Source organism: Xenopus laevis, chromosome 3S (assembly GCF_017654675.1).
Source record: "Xenopus laevis strain J_2021 chromosome 3S, Xenopus_laevis_v10.1, whole genome shotgun sequence".
Taxonomy (NCBI): Eukaryota; Metazoa; Chordata; class Amphibia; order Anura; family Pipidae; genus Xenopus; species Xenopus laevis.
In genome coordinates this window covers 64981407-65005308 of record NC_054376.1, presented here as the reverse complement: position 1 = coordinate 65005308, position 23902 = coordinate 64981407, and the positions used below count along the sequence as shown (strand labels likewise).

Sequence of the window (23902 nt, the reverse complement as noted above, 5' to 3'; positions counted from 1 at the left end):
TTTTTAGCAAGAGAGGGAATACAGGGTTATGGGAGATAGCTCATAGTACAAGTTGATCCAGGGACTAGTCCGATTGCCATTTAGGAGTCAGGAAGGAATTTCCCCCCTCTGAGGCATATTGGAGAGGCTTCTGAATATAACAGAAGCCATAGACAAAGCCTTGCAAGACTTTCAAAGTTGGGAAAACCTGCCGATTAACTACATTGGTAGACTTAACCTCTTCAAAATGGTCACCTTCCCAAGAATATATTATAAAATGCAAGTGTTAGCGCTCATAATAAAAACCACGGACACAAACAAAATGAACAAAAAACTACAAGCCTTTATATGGAAACACAAAAAACCTAGGATAGCACTATCCAAACTAGCACAACCCAAAAGCAATGGAGGACTTAACGTACCACTTCTAAAATACTACAACTTGGCCAGCTTGGTGCGCATTGCCACAGATTGGATCAACCAAACAAATACATATACTGATGTTCAAAGAGACCAGAACTTCATACCAAACCACTCTTTATCCTATCTACTCCATGCCTTACCCTCAGAAATCCCCTCCCACTGCCAAACAAACCCGCTGATCTATACAGTAATCCAAGCCTGGCAAACAATCAGAACCAAATTATTTGGCACCTATAAATTATCACTTTTCCTCCCTCTGTTAAATAACAACCGATTCCAAGACGCCAAAGCAGACCCCCGCTTTAAAACATGGCACTCTAAAGGTCTAACAATGATTGGGTCACTTCTCAATCCTAATACCGGCACAATATACAAATTCCCAGAACTACAATCCACACACAACCTTCCTCACAACCACATCTTTGCATATTTACAGATAAAAAGCTATGTGGAGCAGGTAATTCGGGGCATAAAGCCACAACTAACAAATAACCCACTAGATATTTTAATAAAGGCAAACAAGGGAAGATTACTCACAGCATCCACAGTATACACCATTATTAAACCAAAAATAGACTATAACCTACGCGCAGAAGGAATTTCGAGATGGTTAAGTATCATTGCAAATATCACAGCAACACAAATTACAACAGCGTACGCAAAACGTACAAAAACCCTATCAGCAATATACTTCCAGGACGTGGCTCTTAGACTCCTCCACAGGGCATATGTGTCACCCAAAATAGCACATAAGATAGGCCTAACGCAGACACCTAACTGCACAAAGTGTAACCATCCAGAGGCCACACTAGAGCATGCTCTGTAGTCATGCACAAAACTAGACACTCTTTGGAACCTAGTACTGTCACATATCGCAAACCTGTGTGATATTAAGGCAACACGGATAAACCCACAAATCCTATTGGGACTATACTCGGCACCCACCAACAATACTATCAAAGGTAATATCAGACTAGCTGACATAATGGTATTAACTGCAGTCAAGACCATCTTAGAGTTCTGGACCAACACTCAACCCCCCCCCAACACAGCTATGGGAGCGCAAACTACTATACACAATGCAACTCCAATGGGTACTAGCGCTACAGGACAAAGAGTCCAAAGGTTCCCACTTCTTTGACATTTGGCACAAATATCTAGACACTCTGAAAGGACAAAAAATACCATATGCTACTAGCACCCTTCCATTACACTAAATGGTAGGCAGAAGCCTCCCTCAGGGGGGAACTACATGACAGTTCATGAATGCAAAAAGTAACAAAAAATAAATAAATAAATAATAAGTAAAAACTCGCCTCCTCCTCTAATGCTCAAACCCCACGCAAGGTGCTCCACCCTGAGAAGACTATGATAGACATGGAAAAGGAAAATACCCTCTCCTTCTCTCTTTCTCCCCCCTCCACTGTCATCTTTCTTTGTTTGTACATTGCTACTCTCATGTCAAATGTATGATACCGTGCAACTCTGACTCAAAAAGTGGTGATATGACAAGTGACTTAACACTGCAAACCGAGTATAAACAATTCTAAGACGTTCATAATGTAACAACAAATGGATAATGCACGGTTCTTGAAATGTCACCTCTGCTACATGTATGTATTTTATTTTATTTCTGAAAACAATAAAACAGTTGTATAAAAAAAAAAAAAAATTGGAGAGGCTTCAGATCGGTTTTTTTTGTTGCCTTCCTCTGGATCAACTAGCAGTTAGGCAGATTTAAAAAAAAAATAAAAAAGTTGAACTTGATGGACGTGTGTTTTTTTTCAACCTTACTTACTATGTTACTATGTATTAGAGCTGACTATTAAAATCACCAGAAATCCTGTCTCTCTAGATGCAGAATTTGTGCAAAAGGCAGTTATTTTATTAGATTTTCTTTGTACTGGAATCAGTTATTTGAGTGAGCTCTAATACATCTGCTACGAAAGGGAGCTCCCCTTTAAGATATATTGGATCTAACGGTCAATGAATATCTGACTCCAACTGCTGCAACAAGACAGATTTTTTTTTTACAGTCATATCAAAAAGTTTGGGAACCCCATCTTAATTCTTTGGAGTTTTGTTTATCATTGGCTGAGCTTTCAAAGTAGCAACTTCCTTTTACTATATAACATGCCATATGGAAGCAGTAGTATTTCAGCAGTGACAACGTCTATTGGATTAAGAGAAAATATGCAACATGCATCATAACAAAATTAGACAGGTGCATAAATATGGGCACCCCAACAGAGATATTACATCAATACTTAGTTGAGCCTCCTTTTACAAATGCAACAGCATCTTGACACCTCCTATAGCCTTTGATCAGTGTCTGGATTCTGGATGGCCTTCCCTAAACCATGATACTGAAAAATCTTTGTTTTCAGATCTTTTGAGAGTTGTTTTGAGGATCCCATGCTGTCACTCTTCAGAGGAGAATCAAACAGAAGCACAACTTGCGATTGGCCGCCTTAAATACCTTTTCTCATGATTGGACACCTGCCTATGAAGTTCAAGGCTTAACGAGCTATTCCAACAAATTTGGTAATCAGTTTTTAGCAGTTACATGCATTCAAATTAGTAAAATAAGGGTACCCAAATTTTTGCACAGCCAGTTTTTCACAGGTGATTTAATTCCATACAACTGAATACTGCTTCACCAAAAATATTTGTTCAGAAAACACCCCAGTACACAAATGTTCCTGGGAAATGAAAAACATACCACCGTTATCTTTTTTGTTGAAAGTGAAGTAAATTATTATGCAGGCCGAGAGGGGTTCCAAAACGTTATCATATGACTGTAGAACATTTCAGTTATTTCAATATGATGACGCTTATATTAAATTTAATGTTTGCAATAGTTCCCCTTTAAACATTTAAAGCAGAAAAACTGCAATCTACATACTTACCCACTGCAAATATCATGGCAGATTAAACCTTTGCTTTTACTATTACAAACACAAAGTACATATTTTATAAAATATGCTGACAAAACCTAAAGCAATGTGTCTATAAAAATCCATAGGAACATGTCTTTATAACTACTACTTTCTGGTCAAAAGTACCCCAAAGCCACCCCAGCACAGTGGTACCTGCTTTTTAGCAAAGGGGCAGAAAATAGAAGTAGCTAGTGTGTTTTCCCTTCTGCCATGCTCAACTGGGGGTATAGCAATTCTTGCATATATGATTTACAAATAAAAACAGATTGATTGGAACAGGTCAGTATTGCTTTATCATCCACTTTCTTTTGAATTTCAAAGATATACCAAATAGATACTGAGCAGTTCAGAGGCCATTAAAAAAAATCCCTTTAATGGACAGTGGGGGGGGGGGGGAGGCATTATGATGCGATCATAAAACTTTTCAATCCATGTCAACTACAGTTTTTAACATCAAATGATTTTTTGCACAAATTGTTTTTGGACAATCATGTTTCACAATAGTGCCCAGGTGCTAAAAAAAATCTATTTGAGACTGCCTTGAAAGAAATGCTCATTGTAATACAAATGATGCAGCTGCAAATCAATGAGAATAAACTGGTATAAGAAATTCTCATACTAAAAGACAGCTCACAGGAAACATTGCAATTTTTACTATATTAGTTTACAGATTTGGACAGCAATTGAACATTTGTATATATGGAAATAAAATGCTCATACAATAAAGAATTCTTATGTCTGTGTAAGCAACCACTAATTCATAGTATCTGCTTTGTTATTATGGTGCAAGCATTTTTCCAGCTTTATACAGAAGAGATCCTCTGGCAGGTATAAACTGCTGGGCTGCAGGATTTTCTCCATAAGCAAAAAGCATAAAAACAATGAAGACAGAAAGTACATTTAAGAAAAAAAAAATGTTTAAAAAACATAAGAAAACCCCTACAAGCAACTTTCTTTCCAATCTGAAGTCCTCCTTGCAATTTTTTAGGAATGCTTTAGTTTAATGCTTTATTGGGAATGCTGAAAAGTCCTCACCAAATTACCATTCACAGCCGTCATCTTGGTTCTGTCAACTTCATTAAGACAGCTGACAGTCTGTTTATTAAAATGCAGCTTGTTTTTGTTTTTTTTTAACCGGTATGCTCAAGGAAACCTTTTATGAATTACTTTCTATTTGTGACTATTTTTCAAATATAGAAATTTCAAGTTTCAAGCAGCTGTGGGTAGGGGTCACTGACTCTGTAAACTGTTCTAAATGATACATTAGTTGAACATCATCATTTTATAATTTATTTATATAGTGCCAACAAGTTACACAGTGCTTTTCTTTAGTTTACAACAAACCAGGAACAACTGAATAACAAACAAGGATTTATATGTACGGTATTGGACCCCATATCCAGCATCCCATCTTTTAAGATGCTCCAAAAACCGGAATTGGGTCTCACAAAAAAATGGTCCAGCAACCCGCTCCAAAATCCAGACATCCGTTCCTTTGATTAGTAAAGAAATGACATTCGGCAAACAAACAAATATCTCCTGCTGCTTGTGGTATGTTCTTAGTTCTCACTCCTCTCACTCGTGACACTGTCCACGTAGCTGTGTAGCTTGCATATCTGCAGATCACAGGCTAGAGCCTCCCGCTTGCTTGCAGGTTTCTATGAAATGTATTGCTTTTTTCATCTCGGTCTCTACCTCCCCGTGCTAATAATTTAAACGTGTGCACACACTTTGCAATGCTGTGAATCTAAAGATTTGTTCCTTTAGCTACCAATACAGTTGTACTGTGCTTTTTTTCCTAAACTTGTAAACAAACTAGTAGATACTGCTCCAAATTACAGAAAAAAAACCTTATCCAGCATAGCCCAGGTCCCGAGCATTCCAGATAATAGATCCTATACCTGCACAATAGTATTAGAGAGGCTACTTTCAAGAGTTTACAAACTAAACGTTAGGGTACAATTGAGACAAAAGGATTTCAGAAACAAATTTGTGATTTATGATGCAGCTATGACTGATTAATTAAGGTACATTTAATAAGCTTTCCAATCAGGTGGGCCTTTAGGGAGTGTTTGAACGTTTGGAAAGAAGGAGAAAGTTGAGGCAGAGTTCCAGAGAAAAGCAGAAGCCAGAGATAAGTCTTGTAGATGAAAATAGACTGAAGTGATGAGAGAAGAGAGGTGAAGGGTGGGTGAAGTAGTGTATTTTGTGATCAGAGATGTAATATAAGGAGGGGCTTCATTGTTAAGGGCCTTGAATGTAAATGTGAGTAGTTTGAATTTGATTCTAGAGGAGATTGGGAGCCAGTGAAGGGATATACAGAGGGGAGCAGCTGATGTTGAGCAGTTAGGCAGTTACATTAATGGGTGGAGAGAGCATCGTAGTTAGTTAAATGTGGCAAACAGTCGTTGCGTTTTAGAGGATAGATAAGAGATTAAAGGGGGAAGTACAGTTGTCTAGCGATTGATAGAGCTTGATTGTAGCAGGATAGCATGAACTTGAAGTGGATGAAGTCAGGATCAGTTTGTGACTTTCTCCACTGTCGTTTATCTGATCTACAACATCTTCTGAGGTACAGAGTTAGACTAACGTGCCAGGGTTGAGGTTTAGCTGGCCGGCTGTGACAGGTGGTAGAAGGGGCACGGGAGTCAAGAGCTGTTGAAGTTGTAGATAGAAGCTGTCATTGGCTGTTCCGCTACTGTTGATAATTGTTATGGATCAAATGGTTGTGACAGCGCAGGTGAAAGTGTTATCTGAAAGTCTGAAAGGAAAGTAGGTGATGGTTGGACCGGGGTTAAGGGAGAGTTAGTAAGGTTAGAAGGGTGGCACGAGTGACAAAATATAAGATCAAAAGCAAGACCCTCTATGTGAGCAGTTGAGTCAGTCCATTGAGAGAGACCAAATGAATTTTTAGGGAGAGGAGTTTAGAGGTGGCAGGAGAAGCAGAGTTGTCAGTGGGAGTAATGAAGTCACCTAAAATTAGAGCAGGTGTCTCACTGGAGAGAAAATATGGAAGCCAAGCAGCAAAGTGATCTGGGGGGACAATATATGACTGTGACATGTGAGAAGTGTATACGATTGGAAGATACATTGTTAAAGGGATTCTGTCATGGTTTCTATGGTGCAGTTTTTGTTTTTAAATTACACTGTTTACACTGAAAATAATGCACTCTTCCACGTACAATTTAATTCCTAACCGAATAAGTGTATTTTTTTGTTGTTGTAATATTGGTGTGTAGGCAGCCATCTTAGGTCATGTTGCCTGGCAATGTGCTTTCAGAAAGAGCCAGCACTTCAGGATGGAACTGCTTTCAGGCAGGCTATTGTTCCTTTTATTCAATGTAATTGAAGGTGTCTCAGTGGGACATGGATTTTTACTATTGAGTGTTGTTCCACTAGGTTACCTTCCCATTGTTCTGCTGATGGTCTGATGGGGGGGGAGAGAATGGAGGGGTAATATCACTCCAACTTGCAGTGCAGCAGTAAAGAGTGACTGAAGTTTATCACAGGTCACATGACTGAGGCACCTGGGAAACTGTCAATATGTGTAGCCCTATGTCAGATTCCAAAATGAAATATAAAAAATAAATCTGTTTGCTATTTTGAAAAAAAGGATCTCAGTGAAGTCTGCTGGAGCAGCACTATTAACGAACAACATTTTCCCATTACTGTATCCTTTTAAGCACCTGTGTGTGGGAATAACCGGAGGTATGAATGATGAGAGAGTGGGAAAGAAATTGGTCCAGCACGCGCAGTTTTAAATAAAACATCCTTTATTGGTCCAAGGGCATTACAGCAACGTTTCAGACCATATGGTCTTTTATAGCTTGATAAAAGACCATATGGCCTGAAACGTTGCTGTAATGCCCTTGGACCAATAAAGGCTGTTTTATTTAAAACTGCAGATGCTGGACCAATTTCTTTGCCAGTATTGCCAGTGGAAAGTGGCCATTGGAGGACGTGCACCCAGCCAAAGGAAAGTGGAAGTCGTGCTGACTACTAGTCTGCTAAATGATGAGAGTGGGACCAGGGTATGGTGAGATGTTCCCGCAGCAAGTAACAGCAATAAGGAAAGTGACACCAGGTGTGACCTAGATTTTAAAGTGTGAGCATTATTTGATAAACTTCTTATCTTTGGCCCTGCTGAGTAGAAGCCCTGTGTTTCATTAAGGAACAATTAAAGTCCCCAATAGTAGTACTCCCTTGCCCCTTACTTTTAGGCATAAAAAGTAAAAAAAAAAATTCTATATGCAGCTCAGTATAGTCTTTCCTGGGTCGATGCTTGCAGGCTCTATTTTGATCCATCAACATTACAGGGATCGCTAAATATCTTCTGTGCATGTGCGGCTAACCACTACCAGTATCCCTACTCATTCTGAAAACTTCATGAGCTTGTGATAGCTTCACACTGGTCCTTCTGCACATGCACCTGGTCTTGGTCCAGGAGCTCGGCTTAGATGGAAGTGTCAAGCTTCTAGTGTGTGTGTAATGCAGCTTTGATCTGATGCTTTGATGTTGTTGATCAGATGTTGTGGAAACCGTGTGCATTGGGAATACTTGGCGAGGGGCTATTCATTTTTCTTTTTAGGTGCCCTATTTGGATGCCAGCATTTATAATCAGGATTTCATTGTCCTTTAAAGGCAGCTGTTATAATGGATGCAATAGTTGCTAATATCCCACAGATGCTGCTGAGAAATGCATGAACAAATGTAGCAAATTGTAACAGTTCAGAAGCTGCACCTGGAAAACTTAGCTGCCAGACAATCACCAGACACATTCAACTTTAAACAAACTTTTGAAAAACAGTAAAAAAAATAAAAATAAAACATGGAAAGAGATTGAAAAAAAAAAGTTGATTTCTGGTGAACAATCTAAAAACAAATGAACAACCCCTTTTAAGGAATAGTAACACCAAAAGTGTTTAAAAGTAATGAAAATATAATGTAGTGGTGTGCTGAACTAGCAGAAACTCGACTATAGTTTATATAAAAAGGCTGCTGTGTAGCCATGGGGGCAGTCATTCAAAGCTGAAAAAGGAGAAAAGGCACAGGATACACAGCAGATAACAGATAAGCTCTGTAGTATACAATGGGATTCACTGTGTATCCTGTGCTTGAATTGCTCCCCCCCATGGCTACACAGCAGCTTGTTTATATGAACTGTTGTAGAGTTTCTGAAGCAAACATGGCAGTTTTACCAGTGCAGGGCAATAGTACATTATATTACTATTCATAATTTTTTCGTGTTACTGTTCCTTTAAAGGAAAATTATACCCCCCCCCCTCCCAACAGGGCCACCACCAGAAATCACGACGCCCTGTACAACAATATTTTCTGGGCCCCCTGGTCCCCACCCACCGAAGCCCCACCCGAGATCCCGCACAGCCCACACCACAGTAAAAAGGCCACACAGGCATCAGTGTTAAAAATGGTAACCCCCCTTTACACAAGTTATAAAAAGCCATTGGTGGTCAGGACCCCCCCCCTTATTCTTATTATTGATAAATCAAGCTGCAAATCTACAGGCTTCACCCAGTTAAACTATGAAATGAAATTGGGGTGAAAAACCACTATGTGAATCTATTCTTATTTATACACTGTAAAATATGTTATGAAAGGAACTTTGAGTTCAATGCACAAATCTCAACTATGATAAAGTCTGGGCAACTAGTAAGCTTGGATTTATTATTTCATTCCATGTATACAAGTATGATTATGAACCATTTTATGTATTTTCCTGCCAACTTGTGCTTAGTAAAAGAAATACTTGCATTCATGCTGTACATGAGCACATTTTGTACTATCAAGCTTCATCTGTTTCTGTCTGACCATGTTTCCTGCTGGCTTCTTCTAATTGTATCGTAACACAACAGGAGAGCCTGTATAGTGATATTTTTAGACTTTGAGGAAAAAAAAGAATGCAATTAGGATAAAAATAACATATTCACCTCTATTTCCACTTAATATTATAGGAAGTAAACATATAGAATGTTTTGGAAGGAGAGTCTTGAATCAAGGACATACAAGTGATGGGGATTAACAGAAGAGGGTAGTGTTCTGGATGAATTGGAGGGGTTTCCTAAATGTTAGAAACTATGGAAGTGGCCCATTACTAGAGAAGTAGCATAAAACGTGGGGATCTTACATGAAAAGCTGTTTATACTAGCGTTTTTAACCTCTTAGATAAAGTAAATAAACACAATCTACATGACAAGACTGGAACAGGGAAAAAAACTAACTGGTAATCATCACCCACCTTCTCTTAAAAACCTGCTAGGAATCCTGAGGCTGGGACAGGAGTGAGTGAAGAGTCGCTTAACTGGAAACCAGCGTACCTTCTTCTTAGAGCCTGTTACCACAATTACCAGCAATGAGTCAGACATGCACAAACAAGGTATTGACAGCAACATGAGCAGCATTAAAGAACTGGTCAAGAAGACATCTTCAGCATTAATTTAAGATGCAGCAGGACTATGGAATATATTCAAATGCACCCTACCACCAATACAGGTGCCATTTGAATTCACTTTTGTTTATTATAGGATTGTATACAGGTGTTCTGCTATGTACAAAGGTGGTATGAGGGATTTACCAAGCTGTTAAGTCAATTTAATTAAAGACCAAAGTGCAACTGGTTTATTGGCTTAAAGAACAGTAGTAATGCCATCATATATTTGGACACTGAAATGTAACAAAGATGATTTTACAGGGGATCTTTAATATCCTAATCCACACAGTTGGCACAATGGCAGAAAATCGATGCCACTGCTTCTCGTTTATTAGGGGCATGGTGAAAATGTCTTCCAAATCACCTCTTTTAATGCACAGAGCTAAATTAGTTATGTATTTATATAACTCCATATAGGCACCATGACTCTTTATGAGGTCTATGTAAGAACTGCATAATTAAGGCAAGGTGAACATTTAGTTCTAAATACTAGATGATAAAGTTACCCATGGTGACCAGGAGTTGTATAAACATCATTTAGCAAGCACAAAGAAATGGATCACAGAACACGTGGGTTATTCCTGAGAAATGTGATGTTTTGTAACATTTGAGGTAACCAGAGGTCAGATGAAATAAACCTGCCAGACTCTTTTGAGCTGACACAACGTATTTTACAAGAACTTATATTTAATATATCCATTTCCCACATTTTGCATCGACATGAAAAGAAAAAAGTAACCACTGCACAGTTAATGGAATGGGAAGTGTGGGGGCGGGGGTTTGAAATGTTGAAGATAGGTTTGCATAGTTCCTTTATATAAGTAATGCAATAGTTTAAAGAGTCAGTCTTTAAACAGTAAAACTGCCCACAGAATCTTAAACATTTTGGCCAGCTTTTGCAGACTGTATAGGGGCACCAAAGCTGAGCAACCAGAATAAAAAAAGCTGCCAAAAAGATTAATAGCCCCTGGACAGGCAACAGGTGGATATGGGAGAGTCCTGTTTATAGAAAGCTCATTATGTATATTCAAAAGGGACAGTTACGCCAAAAAAAAAGTGTTTTCAAAAAATAACAATATAGAGTACAGATACACAACTGTCATTTACAAACAAGCTGCAGTGTAGCCATGGGGGCAGCCATTCAAGCACAGGATACTCAGTAGATAACAGATAAGTTCTGTGGAATCCCATTGTATACTAGAGTTATCTGTTTTGTATCCTGTGCCTTTTCAGCTTTAAATGGCTGCCCCAATTGCTACACAGTTGCTAGTTTTTATAAACTATTGTAGAGTTTCTGAAGGAAACAGGCTAATCCTGTAGTGCTGCACTAGTAAAAATGCTCTGTCAGCACACACACCAATGGATTTTGCCACAAAAAAGGCAAACTTTTAGCAGTTGGGTGAAACTTTACTAACTGTCACACTACAACAATCATACATTAACTGACCTTTCTGTCCATTGAAAAAGTATCCTTATTCAAAAGGGTGTTTAATCACTTAATCACTAAATCAAAAGGTTTATATTAAATGCCTACTCCACAAAGAAATCATGGAAAAGTTGTGTTATGTAAATTAATATAACATAAGTAAACTGTTAAATGGTTGGTTCACTTTAAAGTGAACCTTTATATTTGATTAAACATTTAATTAAAATTGCAAATTGTCTCAGATTATTGCTCTCTACATCATACAGAAAGTTCATTTAAAGATGAATAACTGCTTTAATCACAGAAAATGCAAAGCATTGTGGGAACTGGAGTCTTGGTAGGAGGACAGTTGGCTTCTCAAGAATCAAGAGCAGTGCAGAGAATAAAAAGGTATAGTCATACGCGAAAGTTACTTAGAATTAAATTCTCTCAAAATAATGCAACATTTCAAATTGTTTTCAAACAATTTCCAAAAGGAGAAGGAAAGCTACGGAAGCATTTTATTGGCAATAGATTAGCTGCAATAGTGCAAGCTAGAATGCTTTATTTATTCTGTAGAATGTTTTACCATACCCGAGTAAAAAGCTCTAGAAGCTTTCTGCTTGTTTAGGATAGCAGCTGCAGTATTAGCTTGGTGTGACATCACTTGCTGCACACTTATAGCTCTGGGCTCAGATTACAGCAGAGAAGGGAGGGGGTGAGATGAGGAGCAAACTGAGCATGCTCACGCCTGGGGCAAGGAGGTATAAGATAAAAGCAGGAAGTCAGATACAGAAGCCCATGTGTACACAGTAAAAGGAAAGAAATGCAGTGTTTCTTTTGACAGAGGACTCAGAGCAGTACTACTTTGAGGGCTTACTGGTATATTTAGGTGGACCTTTCTGATAAGGCTTAAGGTGGCCATACACGGGCCGATAAAAGCTGCCGACAGACCGAGTCGGCAGCTTATTGGCCCGTGTATGGGGGCCCCCGACGGGCTTCCCCGATCGAGATCTGGCCGAAAGTCGGCCAGATCTCGATCAGATGGGACTAAAAATCCCGTCGGATCGTGGCCGCATCTGTTAGTTGATGCGGTCCCGCGATCCGACCGCCCGTTAGATAGGATCAGATCGTTGGGCCCTAGGGCCCACGATCGGATCAGCCCGATATTGCCCACCTCAAGATGGGCATATCGGAAGGAGATCCGCTCATTTGGCGACATCGCCAAAGGAGCGGATCTCTCCATGTATGGCCACCTTTACTTAGTTTTAACCTTACTTTTAAGCTGCTGTGTAGCCATGGGGGCAGCCATGGGGGCAGCCATTCAAGCACATGATACATAATAGATAAGTTCTGAAGAATCCCATTGGATACTAAAGAGCTTATGTTATCTGCTGTGTATCCTGCGCCTTTTCTCCGTTTTTCCAGCCTGAATGGCTCACCCCATGGCTACACACCAGCTAGTTTATATAAACTATAGAAGCGTAGTCATGCATAGTATAAAAAAAAACACAGAAGCAAGGCACACAGCTGTATGCAATTCCTGCATTTATTGCACCAGGCATGGACTAACTATGTGCATGCTCAGCTTTATTATTCACAAATGTCCACTTGTTATTGACTATTCATTTTTCTTCTGTATTCACATGACTTAAAAATATATACAATGAACCTTAACGTGATACTAAATGTGCAACAAGGGCTCTTACACGTGCATTTGTTCCTGCATTTTTCAAACGGATGCCGAGTGCAAAAAAAAAAACACATGCATTGCATTATTTTAAAGCAGCAAAGAGCATATTTTATAGTTCCTAATGAAACCCCTCCATTCTATTGATAGCTGAACGCTTATCAAGCTCAAGAATATACAGAATGCTGCCTCTAAACACACGCGCTGAAAGGCAAATTAAGTAAAAGCCTGTTTAACTACCAGTTAAACACATAAAAAAATGCCCATGTGTAAAAGCCCTAAAAGTTGCCTTTAGGTTATGTTTTTTGCTGATAGGTATGCTTTTGTAAGTGTTATTTGAACTTCCTAAACCTGTCAGTTTCTAATGCTAACTGACTATTGCTGCACAAATATGGCAAAATTACAAATATAATGCAAAAACAATACATAGGAATGATAGATATAAAAATTATAGTGTTCATCTCTGGTATCATTATCTCTTCAACGCAAACCCACCTGTTGTACACACAAAGGGGCAGATTCCCCAAAGGGCGAAAATTCCCCAGAGTGGCGTCATTTCGGAAATTCGCCGATTTCAGGCGTCACTTCCCTAGCGAAGGAGATAGATGCTAGCATTGCTTCGTTCTCTAACACCAGGCGAATTTTCATTCTGGCAAACGAACGTAACTCCAAACGTAATTCACTAAGATGTGGATTTTACTGAAAATTACCTCTTTCACCAGACTTGCCTAAGCCAAGTCAGACCAGGTGAGGTGAAATGGAGTGCATAGGACTTCCTCAATTTTTAGTGCAAAATTCCAAAAAAAACTCTGGAGTCTTCCTTTTTCCCCCAGAGTGATAGCCAGGTTCCCCCCTACATTTTCTAACATATGGCACATAAACTATACAGTCGGCTCATGTATAGGGCATAACAACTCTATTTTATTTATAAAGGTTCCCTGGACTTGTGTAATGTAATGTATTTGCTGCAACATAAACGTCCATGTAACGATCATTTCCCGCCGTATGCAAATTAGGCAACGTTAGCACATCTTCACTTTGAAGTAACGCTAGCGAAAATTTGCCCGCGTTCGGCACCCTGGACACAACTTCGCACTTTAGGGAATTGTTGTTGTCCTAGCAAATTATGCCTGGCGAAGTGTTGCGATGGCTGCAAAGCAGTCGCTGGCAAATTTTCACCAGTTAGAGAATTTGCCCGAAAGTGTAAACTGCTAATTTAACAGTGCCAAAACAAAATAGTGGAAAAAGAAATACAAAGTTAACAGTGGATTTATTTTCTTGATTCATTACAATTATTCCAAAAAATCAGTGTCACCTATAATATAAAAGTGAATGCTGTTACATGGAAACATGAAATATATTTTACTTATTACTTGTATAGAAAATCAGTTTAAACCTATTCCCTTCCTTCCAAATGTAACCCTTTGAAGTTGATGCGAGAACCATTTCCTTCAATGGCTGATCTCCCTGTTCCTGATAACCAATAGCAAGTTCAGCTCCATTGTATGACCAGTCATTTGATACAAAGGGGCAAATTCACATGTGAAGGCTTCGCCGCACTTTGCGCCACTTTGTCAGGCTCTAATTCGCTACCACTATGCTAACTCACTAAAATGGGAAGTTGTGTCTCGGCAGCCGAAGTGAAGTTTCGCTAGCGTAAATTCATCAGCACAAGCATTTCCTAGCGAACTTTCGCTAGTGTTAGCCTAGTGAAACTTCATTAGTACACTTACACTGAGGTCTATTTGAATAGGGCGGGTACATATAGGTCGTATATATGTCTTTATTAGAGATGATGGTGCAAATTCTTAAAGTGGCCACTTATTTTTAAAAATGTCCAAGGAAGCAAATTAAGACTAAAGATATCCTGTATTAACCCATCCTACAAACAGTAATGACAGTCACCCACTGATATTGTCAGATAAGCAATATATGCAGAGATCTTATCGGTAGCTGAAATAATCCTTTCAACACACCACACAAGATCTGAAAATCGCAAGAACCTTCATTTTGTACGAATGCATCTTTGCACCTATGGCCAGGTTTGTATATCAGTTCTCTAACATGAAAGCCCAACTTGAAAATCAGTAAAATTTGCAGTGAAAACATATTTGTTGCCCTAGACATGAATATTTTCTTATACATGTAAGCTTGTTGTGAGCTAAAACGGCCCCTGTGCAAAAGTAGAACCTCCAATGTGGGGCTTGACTTGAAACAATTGGTCTATAAAGAATTTGAAGAACTGCAAAATAAGTGCATATTTTTTACTGAAGTGTTTGGGCTTCAAAATAGTTATTACCCATATAAATGTTCATTTGCACAACACTTTGTTTTAAGAACAATAAATAAAACTGAATACTTTTAATACAATACTGTCAAAACGGTTTATTTTCCCATAACAAAATGTTCCAGGTGCTCTCAACATGCAAAAAAAGTATTTTTACATAAACTCTGCCAGTGCCTGAGTAAAAAAAGGAGGTGTCTGTAGCAATGCTAGCTGAATGTAACGCTTATCCTATACTACAAAACAATGTTACTTAAAAAATTCTTCACAATAAGTGCTTCAATGAAATATTTTCCTATATGCTGTAGAAGAACCTTGAACTCTGGAATGCAAGATATGCATCTACAGGTAACTGAATATAAGCTAAAAAAAAAAACCCAATCATGTTACTGATAAAAATACACATTTATCACAGACCACAGCATATAAACACTACTTTATCTAGTTTTACATTCAAGATTAAAACAGAAAGGGCAATGGCACATATGGAAACGCTCTATGTTCTATCCTCTCTATGTTAAGTATACTCATTAGATGAGTGTAAATAAATATATTATAGGGGTGGCTCACCTTTAAGTCAACTTTTAGTATCTTATAGAATGTTGAATTCTTAGTAACTTTTCATCTGGCCTTCATTTTATTTATTATTTTTTAATTATTTGCATTTTGACTTTTCTAGCTTTTAAATGGGGATCACTGACCATTTAAAAAACAAATGCTCTGTAACGCTACAAATGTATTGTTATTGCTACTTATTACAACTCATTTTTCATTTCAGGCCCTCTTCTATTCTTATTCAAATCAGTGCATGGTGGAGAAGATAATTTGGACCCTAGCAACCAGAAAACAGAAATTGCAAACTAGAAATAAAAAAATAAAGCTAAATAACTCAAAACCACAAATACAAAATGAAAATATCTAGTAAAATTAATTCATAGGAAACTGGACATTTAGGGGAAGATTTACATATGGTCGAATAGATCGAACGATTCGAAGGATTTTAATCCATCGATCGAACGATTTTTCTTCGACCAAAAAATTGTTAGAAAGCCTATGGGGACCTTCCCCATAGGCTAACATTGCACCTCGGTAGGTTTTAGGTGGCGAAGTAGGGGGTCGAAGTTTTTTTTTTTTAAAGAGACAGTACTTCGACTATTGAATGGTCGAATATTCAAACAATTTTTAGTTTGAATCGTTCGATTCGTAGTCGAAGTAGCCAAAAAAAACATTCGAAATTCGAAGTTTTTTTTATTCCATTCCTTCACTCGAGCAAAGTAAATGTGCCCCTTAGTGTTTTTAAAAATGTTTTACCACTCATCCAAGTGGCTTCTGTTCAACTGAATCGGTATGGAATTCCCCGGCATTCACACATCTGTGAGTTTCAGCCAACACCTTGGATGTTCTGTATAGACCAATTGTTTCAAGTCCTTCTACTATCCTTGGCTCATTGCCCACATACAGTACAGGGTTACAATCATATTGCCACACTACTTAGGAGGAGTTGGTGGATTAGTGGCACCCGATGGCGATTGTTAACTCCGAAGTGCTGAGATATGCTCCCCAGCATGTGGGTTGCCTAGCAACGAGGTGAGCGTCTACTCTCCATAGCTCCACAGTGGCAGTGTGCTTCTGGTCCACCAAAACTGTACTACGGAAGGGTCAATCAACCAGGCATTGGTAAGGCAATTGTTGCAAATGCGCTCTAAAAAATACACACACATTTATATATATATATTTTTTTTATTATTATTATATACGGGTACGAGGTATGTAATCCAGATAGTTCTGAATTACCGAAAGTATGTCTCTAATAGTCTCCATTATAATCAAATAATCCACATTTTTAAAAATCATTTCCTTTTTCTCTGTAATAAAAGCATTACATGTACTTATTTCAAACTAAGATATAATTAATCCTGGTCGGCAGCAAAACCAGCCTATTGAGTTTATTTAATGCTTACATGATTTCTAGCAGACTTAAGCTATGAAGATCCAAATTCCGTTATCGGGAAAACTCTAGGACCCCAGCATTCTGGATAACAGGTCCCATATCGGTACTATATATTAGAAGGTTAATACCTTTGCTCTGAAATATTCACTGGGATGTACAGCACATTTCAATATATTGGGGGCAGGTTAAAGTGATCCTTCTATAGGCTAATTACAAATGAAAACAGGACTTCAGCCTATGGAAGGATCGATGTGCCCCCAGCCCAGCGTCACTAAAGCAACGCAGAAGATCCATTAGCAGTGTCAGAGGGTCGGCTTCACAAAGGTTTGGGATGCTGGGGTCGGCTTTGAGGGGGCTTTTAGTGGAAACTATTCAGCGTGCAGCACCTCCTTGATACACACATTCCTATGATTTTCATAGGAAAGTGTCGGTATCGCTTTAAGAACGTTGTGGCCTAACTGTAGAGTATGAAAGCTTTAGACCCCCTTCCAATTAGAACTTGTTGTAAAGTATTAAAGCAGAAAACGTGCACTTTAAAGGAGAACTAAACCCCCAAACTAATGAAAACCCCTATCATCAATAGCCCACCCGCACAGGTGTTTATACCTGTAAATGTCCCTAAGTCTTTAATTACCCTTCGATGCAGAGTTAGCACAGAGGAGCTCACGGGCGCCATCTTCACCGCTTTGGGACTCCAGTAAGTAATCAGTTTATCAGCGCATTTGCGGTTATAGCAATTCTCCAGTCCCGAACAACTGCGCATGCACCAACAGCCGTGGAAATTGCTGAAGGGTCCCAAAGCGGTGAAGATGGCGCCTGTGAGCTAAACTGCGCTGACTCTGCATCGAAGGGTAATTAAAGACTTAGAGGCATTTACAGGTATTAACACCTGTGCAGGGGGGGGGGAACAGAGAGGGATTTTCATTAGTTTGGGGGTTTAGTTCTTCTTTAATGGAGAATTAACATAAATATGGCTATCCATACAGTCATATAAAAAAAGTTTGCGAACTCCTCTCAGTCTTTCATTTCCCACTGGGGTGTTTTCTAAACAAAGATTTTTAGTGAAGCAGCATTCAGTTGTATGAAATGCAATCAAATGTGAAAAACTGGCTGTGCAATAATGTGTACCCGGTTTCATTTGCAAGAGGAGGCTCAACTAAGTATTGATGTAATATATCTGTTGGGGTGCCCAAATTTATGCACCGGTCTTAATTTTGTTATGATGCATATTGCATATTTTCTATTAATCCAATAACCTGCTGAAATACTACTGTTTCCATAAGGCATGTTGTATATGAAAAGGAAGTTGCTATTTTGCTACTTTGAAAGCTCAGCCATTGATATACAAAACTCCAAAGAATTAAGAGGGGTTCATAAACTTTTTCATATTACTGTACCATATTTTATTTACTGAACTTATTGAGCCAGCCTAAAAGATCAACATCTCTGAAGGCTTGGATTATTACTACGACAAAGTTCTCACAAGATCTTCTTGGATCTTGTTAAGAGTGTCTGTGACACTCATATACTCAATGTGCTTTGAGCAGCTGTTGAGAAGCTTAGGGGTCTTTGAAAAATCAAGCAGAAAATGAGGTTTTCCTGTGATATAATCTGATTCTACTGGGCTGATTATTAAATTCTGATGCTAACTGTGCTGGGTTCTGAGCTGCCATGTACCAATAATTATTTCCTTAATCAGCCTTATATTGTGACATTCATATGATATATGTTCAGTGTATTGTGCATCAGTTCCTAATCTTAGTAAGTGTCATCAGCACAGAGCATGTGCAGTGAATCAGCAGAAAAGAAGATGGGGAACTACTGGGACATCTTTGGAGGCACAGATCTTCCCTACTAATGGGCTGTGGTTGCCTTGAGCTGGTTCAGAAGCTCAACACATAATGTACATCATTCATGCCATTTAGCTTTAGTTCTCCTTTAACAAAGCTTGGTAGGGATCAGGCAATACACATTCATACATTTTTCATATTTTATAAACTATACTATATATACTATAGGTTTTTCTGCAGACTAATAGCTTTCTATAGGAATATTATCCTATATGTATTTGCTCCATGGCTAAAGGAGGAACCTGTAGCAAAGGGACAATTGTTTTCCCACACAGGGCAAAGTACAGGACAATGTGGTTGCTGCTCCAAAGACTGGCATAAAGCATGTACTGATTGGGCAAGAAGCAACTTTACCTTCTTTCCATAACATATGTGGTATATGAAAGAGAATTTTGAAATGAGCTGTAACAAGAAAATGGCTCCTTAAAAGCTATGTAGAAATAAAAGAACCTATATCTTAACACTTGTACTACATTATATGCCGTTTTTATTATTAAGCACATTAAAGGAACAGCAACGTCAAAAAATAAGTGTTTTAAAGTAATAAAAATATAATGCAGTGTTGCCCTGCACTGGTAAAACTGGTGTGTTTGCTTCAGAAACACTACTATTGTTTATATAAATAAGCTGCTATGTAGCAATGGGGGCAGCCATTCAAAGGAGAAAAGGTTTAAAGGGATCCTGTCATTGCTACTCCAGCAGAATTCTGCACTGAAATCCATTTCTCAATAGAGCAAACAGATTTTTTTATATTCAATTTTGAAATCTGACATGGGGCTAGACATTTTGTCAATTTCCCAGCTGCCCCTGGTCATGTGACTTGTGCCTGCGCTTTAGGAGAGAAATGCTTTCTGGCAGGCTGCTGTTTTTCCTTCTCAATGTAACTGAATGTGTCTCAGTGGGACATGGGTTTTTACTATTGAGTGTTGTTCTTAGATCTACCAGGCAGCTGTTATCTTGTGTTAGGGAGCTGCTATCTGGTTACCTTCCCATTGTTCTTTTGTTTGGCTGCTGGGGGGAAAGGGAGGGGGGTGATATCACTCCAACTTGCAGTACAGCAGTAAAGAGTGATTGAAGTTTATCAGAGCACAAGTCACATGACAATATGTTTAGACCCATGTCAGATCTCAAAATTGAATATAAAAAAATCTGTTTGCTCTTTTGAGAAATGGTTTTCAGTATAGAATTCTGCTGGAGCAGCACTATTAACTGATTCATTTTGAAAAAAAATTTTTCCCATGACAGTATCCCTTTAAGTTACACAGCAGATAAGCTCTGTTTGTCTAATGGTGTTATCTGTTATCCATTAGTTAACCTGTGCCATATAGCCGTTTTTCAATTTCTGCCATTGCTACACAGCAGCTTGTTTACATGAACTATGGTAGTGTTTCTGAAGCAAACAGATCAGTTTTACCAGTGCAGGGCAACAGTACATGATATTTTCATTACTTTAAAACACTTTCATTTTTTGGTGTTACTGTTCCTTTAATAGTCTATCACATCGTTGTTACAACTTGCTCCTCTAGCCGCCGTCACATTGTGTGTGTGTATTATACAGCCGCCTCACCCAAGACATTTAAGAACAGGCGAAAGCAATTAATGGAGTCTGGAAAGCCCATCTCTAAAGACCTCACGCAAAATCCGATCAATAACTATTGGCAATTTTTCCCAAAACATAACTCCGTATGTGACGCAGACTAAAAGTTGATTATACGTCGAACTACAATCAGTCTGAGTCATTTGAATCCGTTACTTTCACAGGGACCCCGTGTAATTGGCCTGCAATGCTCACCTGTGCCTTCAATCCACTAGGGGCTGCACAGTCGCGCTCAATGAAGACCACATAACGAGGCCCCATACATTTTGTCCCCAGAACAAAGCCACCCTCTTACACGATACTAGCTGCTTGGCCTCCCTACTTCACCGCCCCCTTACCTGCTGCTCTCCCGCTCAGCTTAACAAACTTAACCAACGGTTCTCCTCCACCGGCTTCCGCCGCCATGACAGGACCCCGAGAGTAAGAAAGCGCACAGGAAAATGGTTCCGCACGGAAACAGAGGAGTTGCACGGAAAGGCCGTTTATCAGCGTGACGCGGAAACCAATATATCTTACTGGTTGATAGAGTAGGGCAAGGACTGCTATTATGTTAACTGTATTCAGTATTAGGAGCTATACTTATTTAGGGGAAACTTTAAAGAATGTAATTATTATTATTATACTATAGAGTAGTATCTAAGGTGTTGCTCACCTCAATGGTTTAGCTAATAGATCAATCATTACTAGGGTTGCCACCTTTTTTGGAAAAAATACAACTGGCCAGATGGCAACCCTACCTACTCATTACACATTTTTGTATTATTGTTTAATTAAAGACTTATAAGGTATTGTATGGCAATATGATTGTCTTTGTCACCAATGCAGTGGTGTAAAGGTCCCCATAGACGCGACGATTCTTCTTGCCGAACGACCGATTTTAGGGAAGTCCGACCAATCCTTCGAAATTATCGTGCGGTTAGTGGTATTCGAACGATCGTACATCTTACGATTTTTCGGCCGACATCTGTCGGGAAATTGATCGGCCAGGTCAAAAAATCTTTTTCGGCCCCAGTGCAATCTCTCTATGTTTGCAGGGCCAAGCAGGCAGCTCCCCTTTGTTTTCCTGCCAAATTGGTATTTTTAGTTGATGGTAAATTCGTACGATCGTACAATCGTTCTGAGAAGATATTGGTCTCACGATCAGGATCTGATCTTTTAAAAATCTCAACATCTATGGCCAGCTTAACTAGGGGACCAATTAATCAATGACTAGTTTTTTTTCAGCCCGCTTCAGGTTGAACAAAGAATGCAAACATTTTATTTGTTTCCATGGGTTACTGCCCAGGTGTAACTTTGACACAATTTCCTAACATTGTACATAATTCTAACTTAAAACTTTGTTCTCTTTAACGTTTACTTAAAACATTGAGACCAAAACCGATTTTTTTTTATATAAACTGAAATATGCTGTTTGCATACTTTGTTTTATTCCTCACGCTTTACAAGGCCTGTATACCCCTTTGTTTTAGTGCTCTTACACACAAGCATTTTTATGCGGTCACTTAGTTGGGATCTTTCATGCATTCCAACACAAGGAAGTACATGAAGAAAAAAAGAATCAGTTTTTACTGATCTCAATCAGTTTGTAACTAATCTAGCTGCATTTTTTACCTCTTCATCATTGCATTTCTTCACTTTTGTTCCATTTAAAAAAAAAAAAAACATTGAACAAGATGATTTAATCTCCATTTTCAGGAAGTAACCATTACGTTTATTCATAACTGAACAATATTTATTACAGGAAACCTCCCACTACAACACTCTTTGTAATAAGAAAGTAAAGTGATTCTGTCAGGAGATGGATAAGTAGAAAGTACGAAAGCTTCTAGTGCACCTCTCAAGTACAACAAATGTTAAGGTGGCCATAGATGTAACAATTACTATCTTTCCAAGAAAGTGACATTTATTAGGTGCCTTTGGACTTCTGGCTCCCTTTTCATTTGTGGAAAAATGCACCTGTGTGGGGTATTCTTCAGAGGGCACAATGCTGCCATTCACACTGTCCCTTGCCTGTCTGGGATCAACTCATGCACAATCTTGTAAAAACTTCTTTCTTACTTTACTGTGACTGTGCAGATAACTAGCATTACTATACTGTGCATGAGAAACGTCTGACAAGCCACAAGATGGTGGCCCTATAAGACCCTAGTTTTTAAAATTGATAAAAATGCTGATTTGTTTTAGTGCTCCTATGACCAGAAAGCAATATTTAGTATGCTATAGTTGATGAAAGGGTATAAAGTACACTTACTCTAGGCCCTTGATACTATCATGTGTGTGACAAGGGTCTATATTAGGGGTGGCAGCTTGAGTAGGGCTTATTCAAATCACAACACCAGCTCAACCATTCCTGATTAAAAAATATTTTATGAATAATAAAGCACAATATAATATATCGTAAAAAAAAGCTGTATGTACAATAGGCAGCATCTGGAGTAAAATAATTGTAAATGTAATATAGTTACTGTGAAAAGCATTTAGCAGCTGTTTAATAATCATATTTTCTTTTTACACTGTATGAAATACTACACTTTTTGGATGCTTACTTTTGATTTTTTTTAAATAAGGCAATAGGTTACCTGCTTTCATAAAAAGGTGCTGCTTGAAGAATTGTAATATAGAAATGCAAGTGCCACAAAACAGGCAAAATTAGAAAAGTTAGCTGTGAATGAGTCTCCTTTTTAGTATATAGTAGTGCCAAATAATGAGGTAAATTTCTCATTTCTAGGTAAACTCTAAATATAAATATGCGATATACTATAAATATACTATACCAGGTTTTTTTTTTAGAAATCACATAAGAATCATCAGCCATTTTTTATTTGAGTTGCAATAATATAAAAAAACTGTATTTAAAAACCAGTATAATAGCTTTTATTATAACAATTTGTATTAAAGGGGTTTTTCATCTTCCAAAGACTTTTTCAGTTCAGTTGGTTTCAGACAGTACACCAGGAATAATGTTTTTTTTTTTAATTGTTTTCTATTTTTTTTTATTGACTGATTTTCTAATATTGAAGTTTAAACTTTAATGTTCCTCGCTCTAGTGCTCTCTCCAGTGTTTCAGTCAGACAGTTTGATAATCCAGCGCAGACTCTGAACTGTTGAAATTTGTTACATAAACTGATACATTTCTCAACAGCATCTGTGGAATATTGTCAACTATTTATCAGTTATAGCAGCTGCCTTTGATAAAATGTTGGGTGCTTAGAATGGCAGGGATAAGAAATGTATCAACTACTGTATCAAACAGCAGATTACAGAGTCCTTGACCCTACCTTCCCCTACATAGCCCTCCGGTGAAATAGGAAAAGGTGAGAAATCAAACTTTAATAT

General features: G+C 38.4%; 1 protein-coding gene across 3 annotated transcripts in view; it reads right to left on the bottom strand.

Annotated features, from left to right (window-relative positions):
* The window catches only part of LOC108713033 (kelch domain-containing protein 10-like), a 44984-nt gene extending 23923 nt beyond the window's left edge, over positions 1-21061 (bottom strand). The window contains exons 1-3 of one of the 3 annotated variants that reach the window (XM_018255693.2): positions 20905-20925; positions 9598-9690; positions 9113-9241 (exon numbers count right to left, since the gene is read on the bottom strand). In XM_018255693.2, coding sequence (XP_018111182.1) covers positions 9113-9173 — 61 coding nt within the window. In that variant the 5' untranslated portion in view covers positions 9174-9241; positions 9598-9690; positions 20905-20925. Of the gene's footprint in view, positions 1-9112; positions 9242-9597; positions 9691-20904 lie in introns of all 3 variants that reach the window. The other 2 variants (XM_018255695.2, XM_018255692.2) reach the window with 2 other exon arrangements.
* Between the last annotated feature and the right edge of the window lie 2841 nt (positions 21062-23902).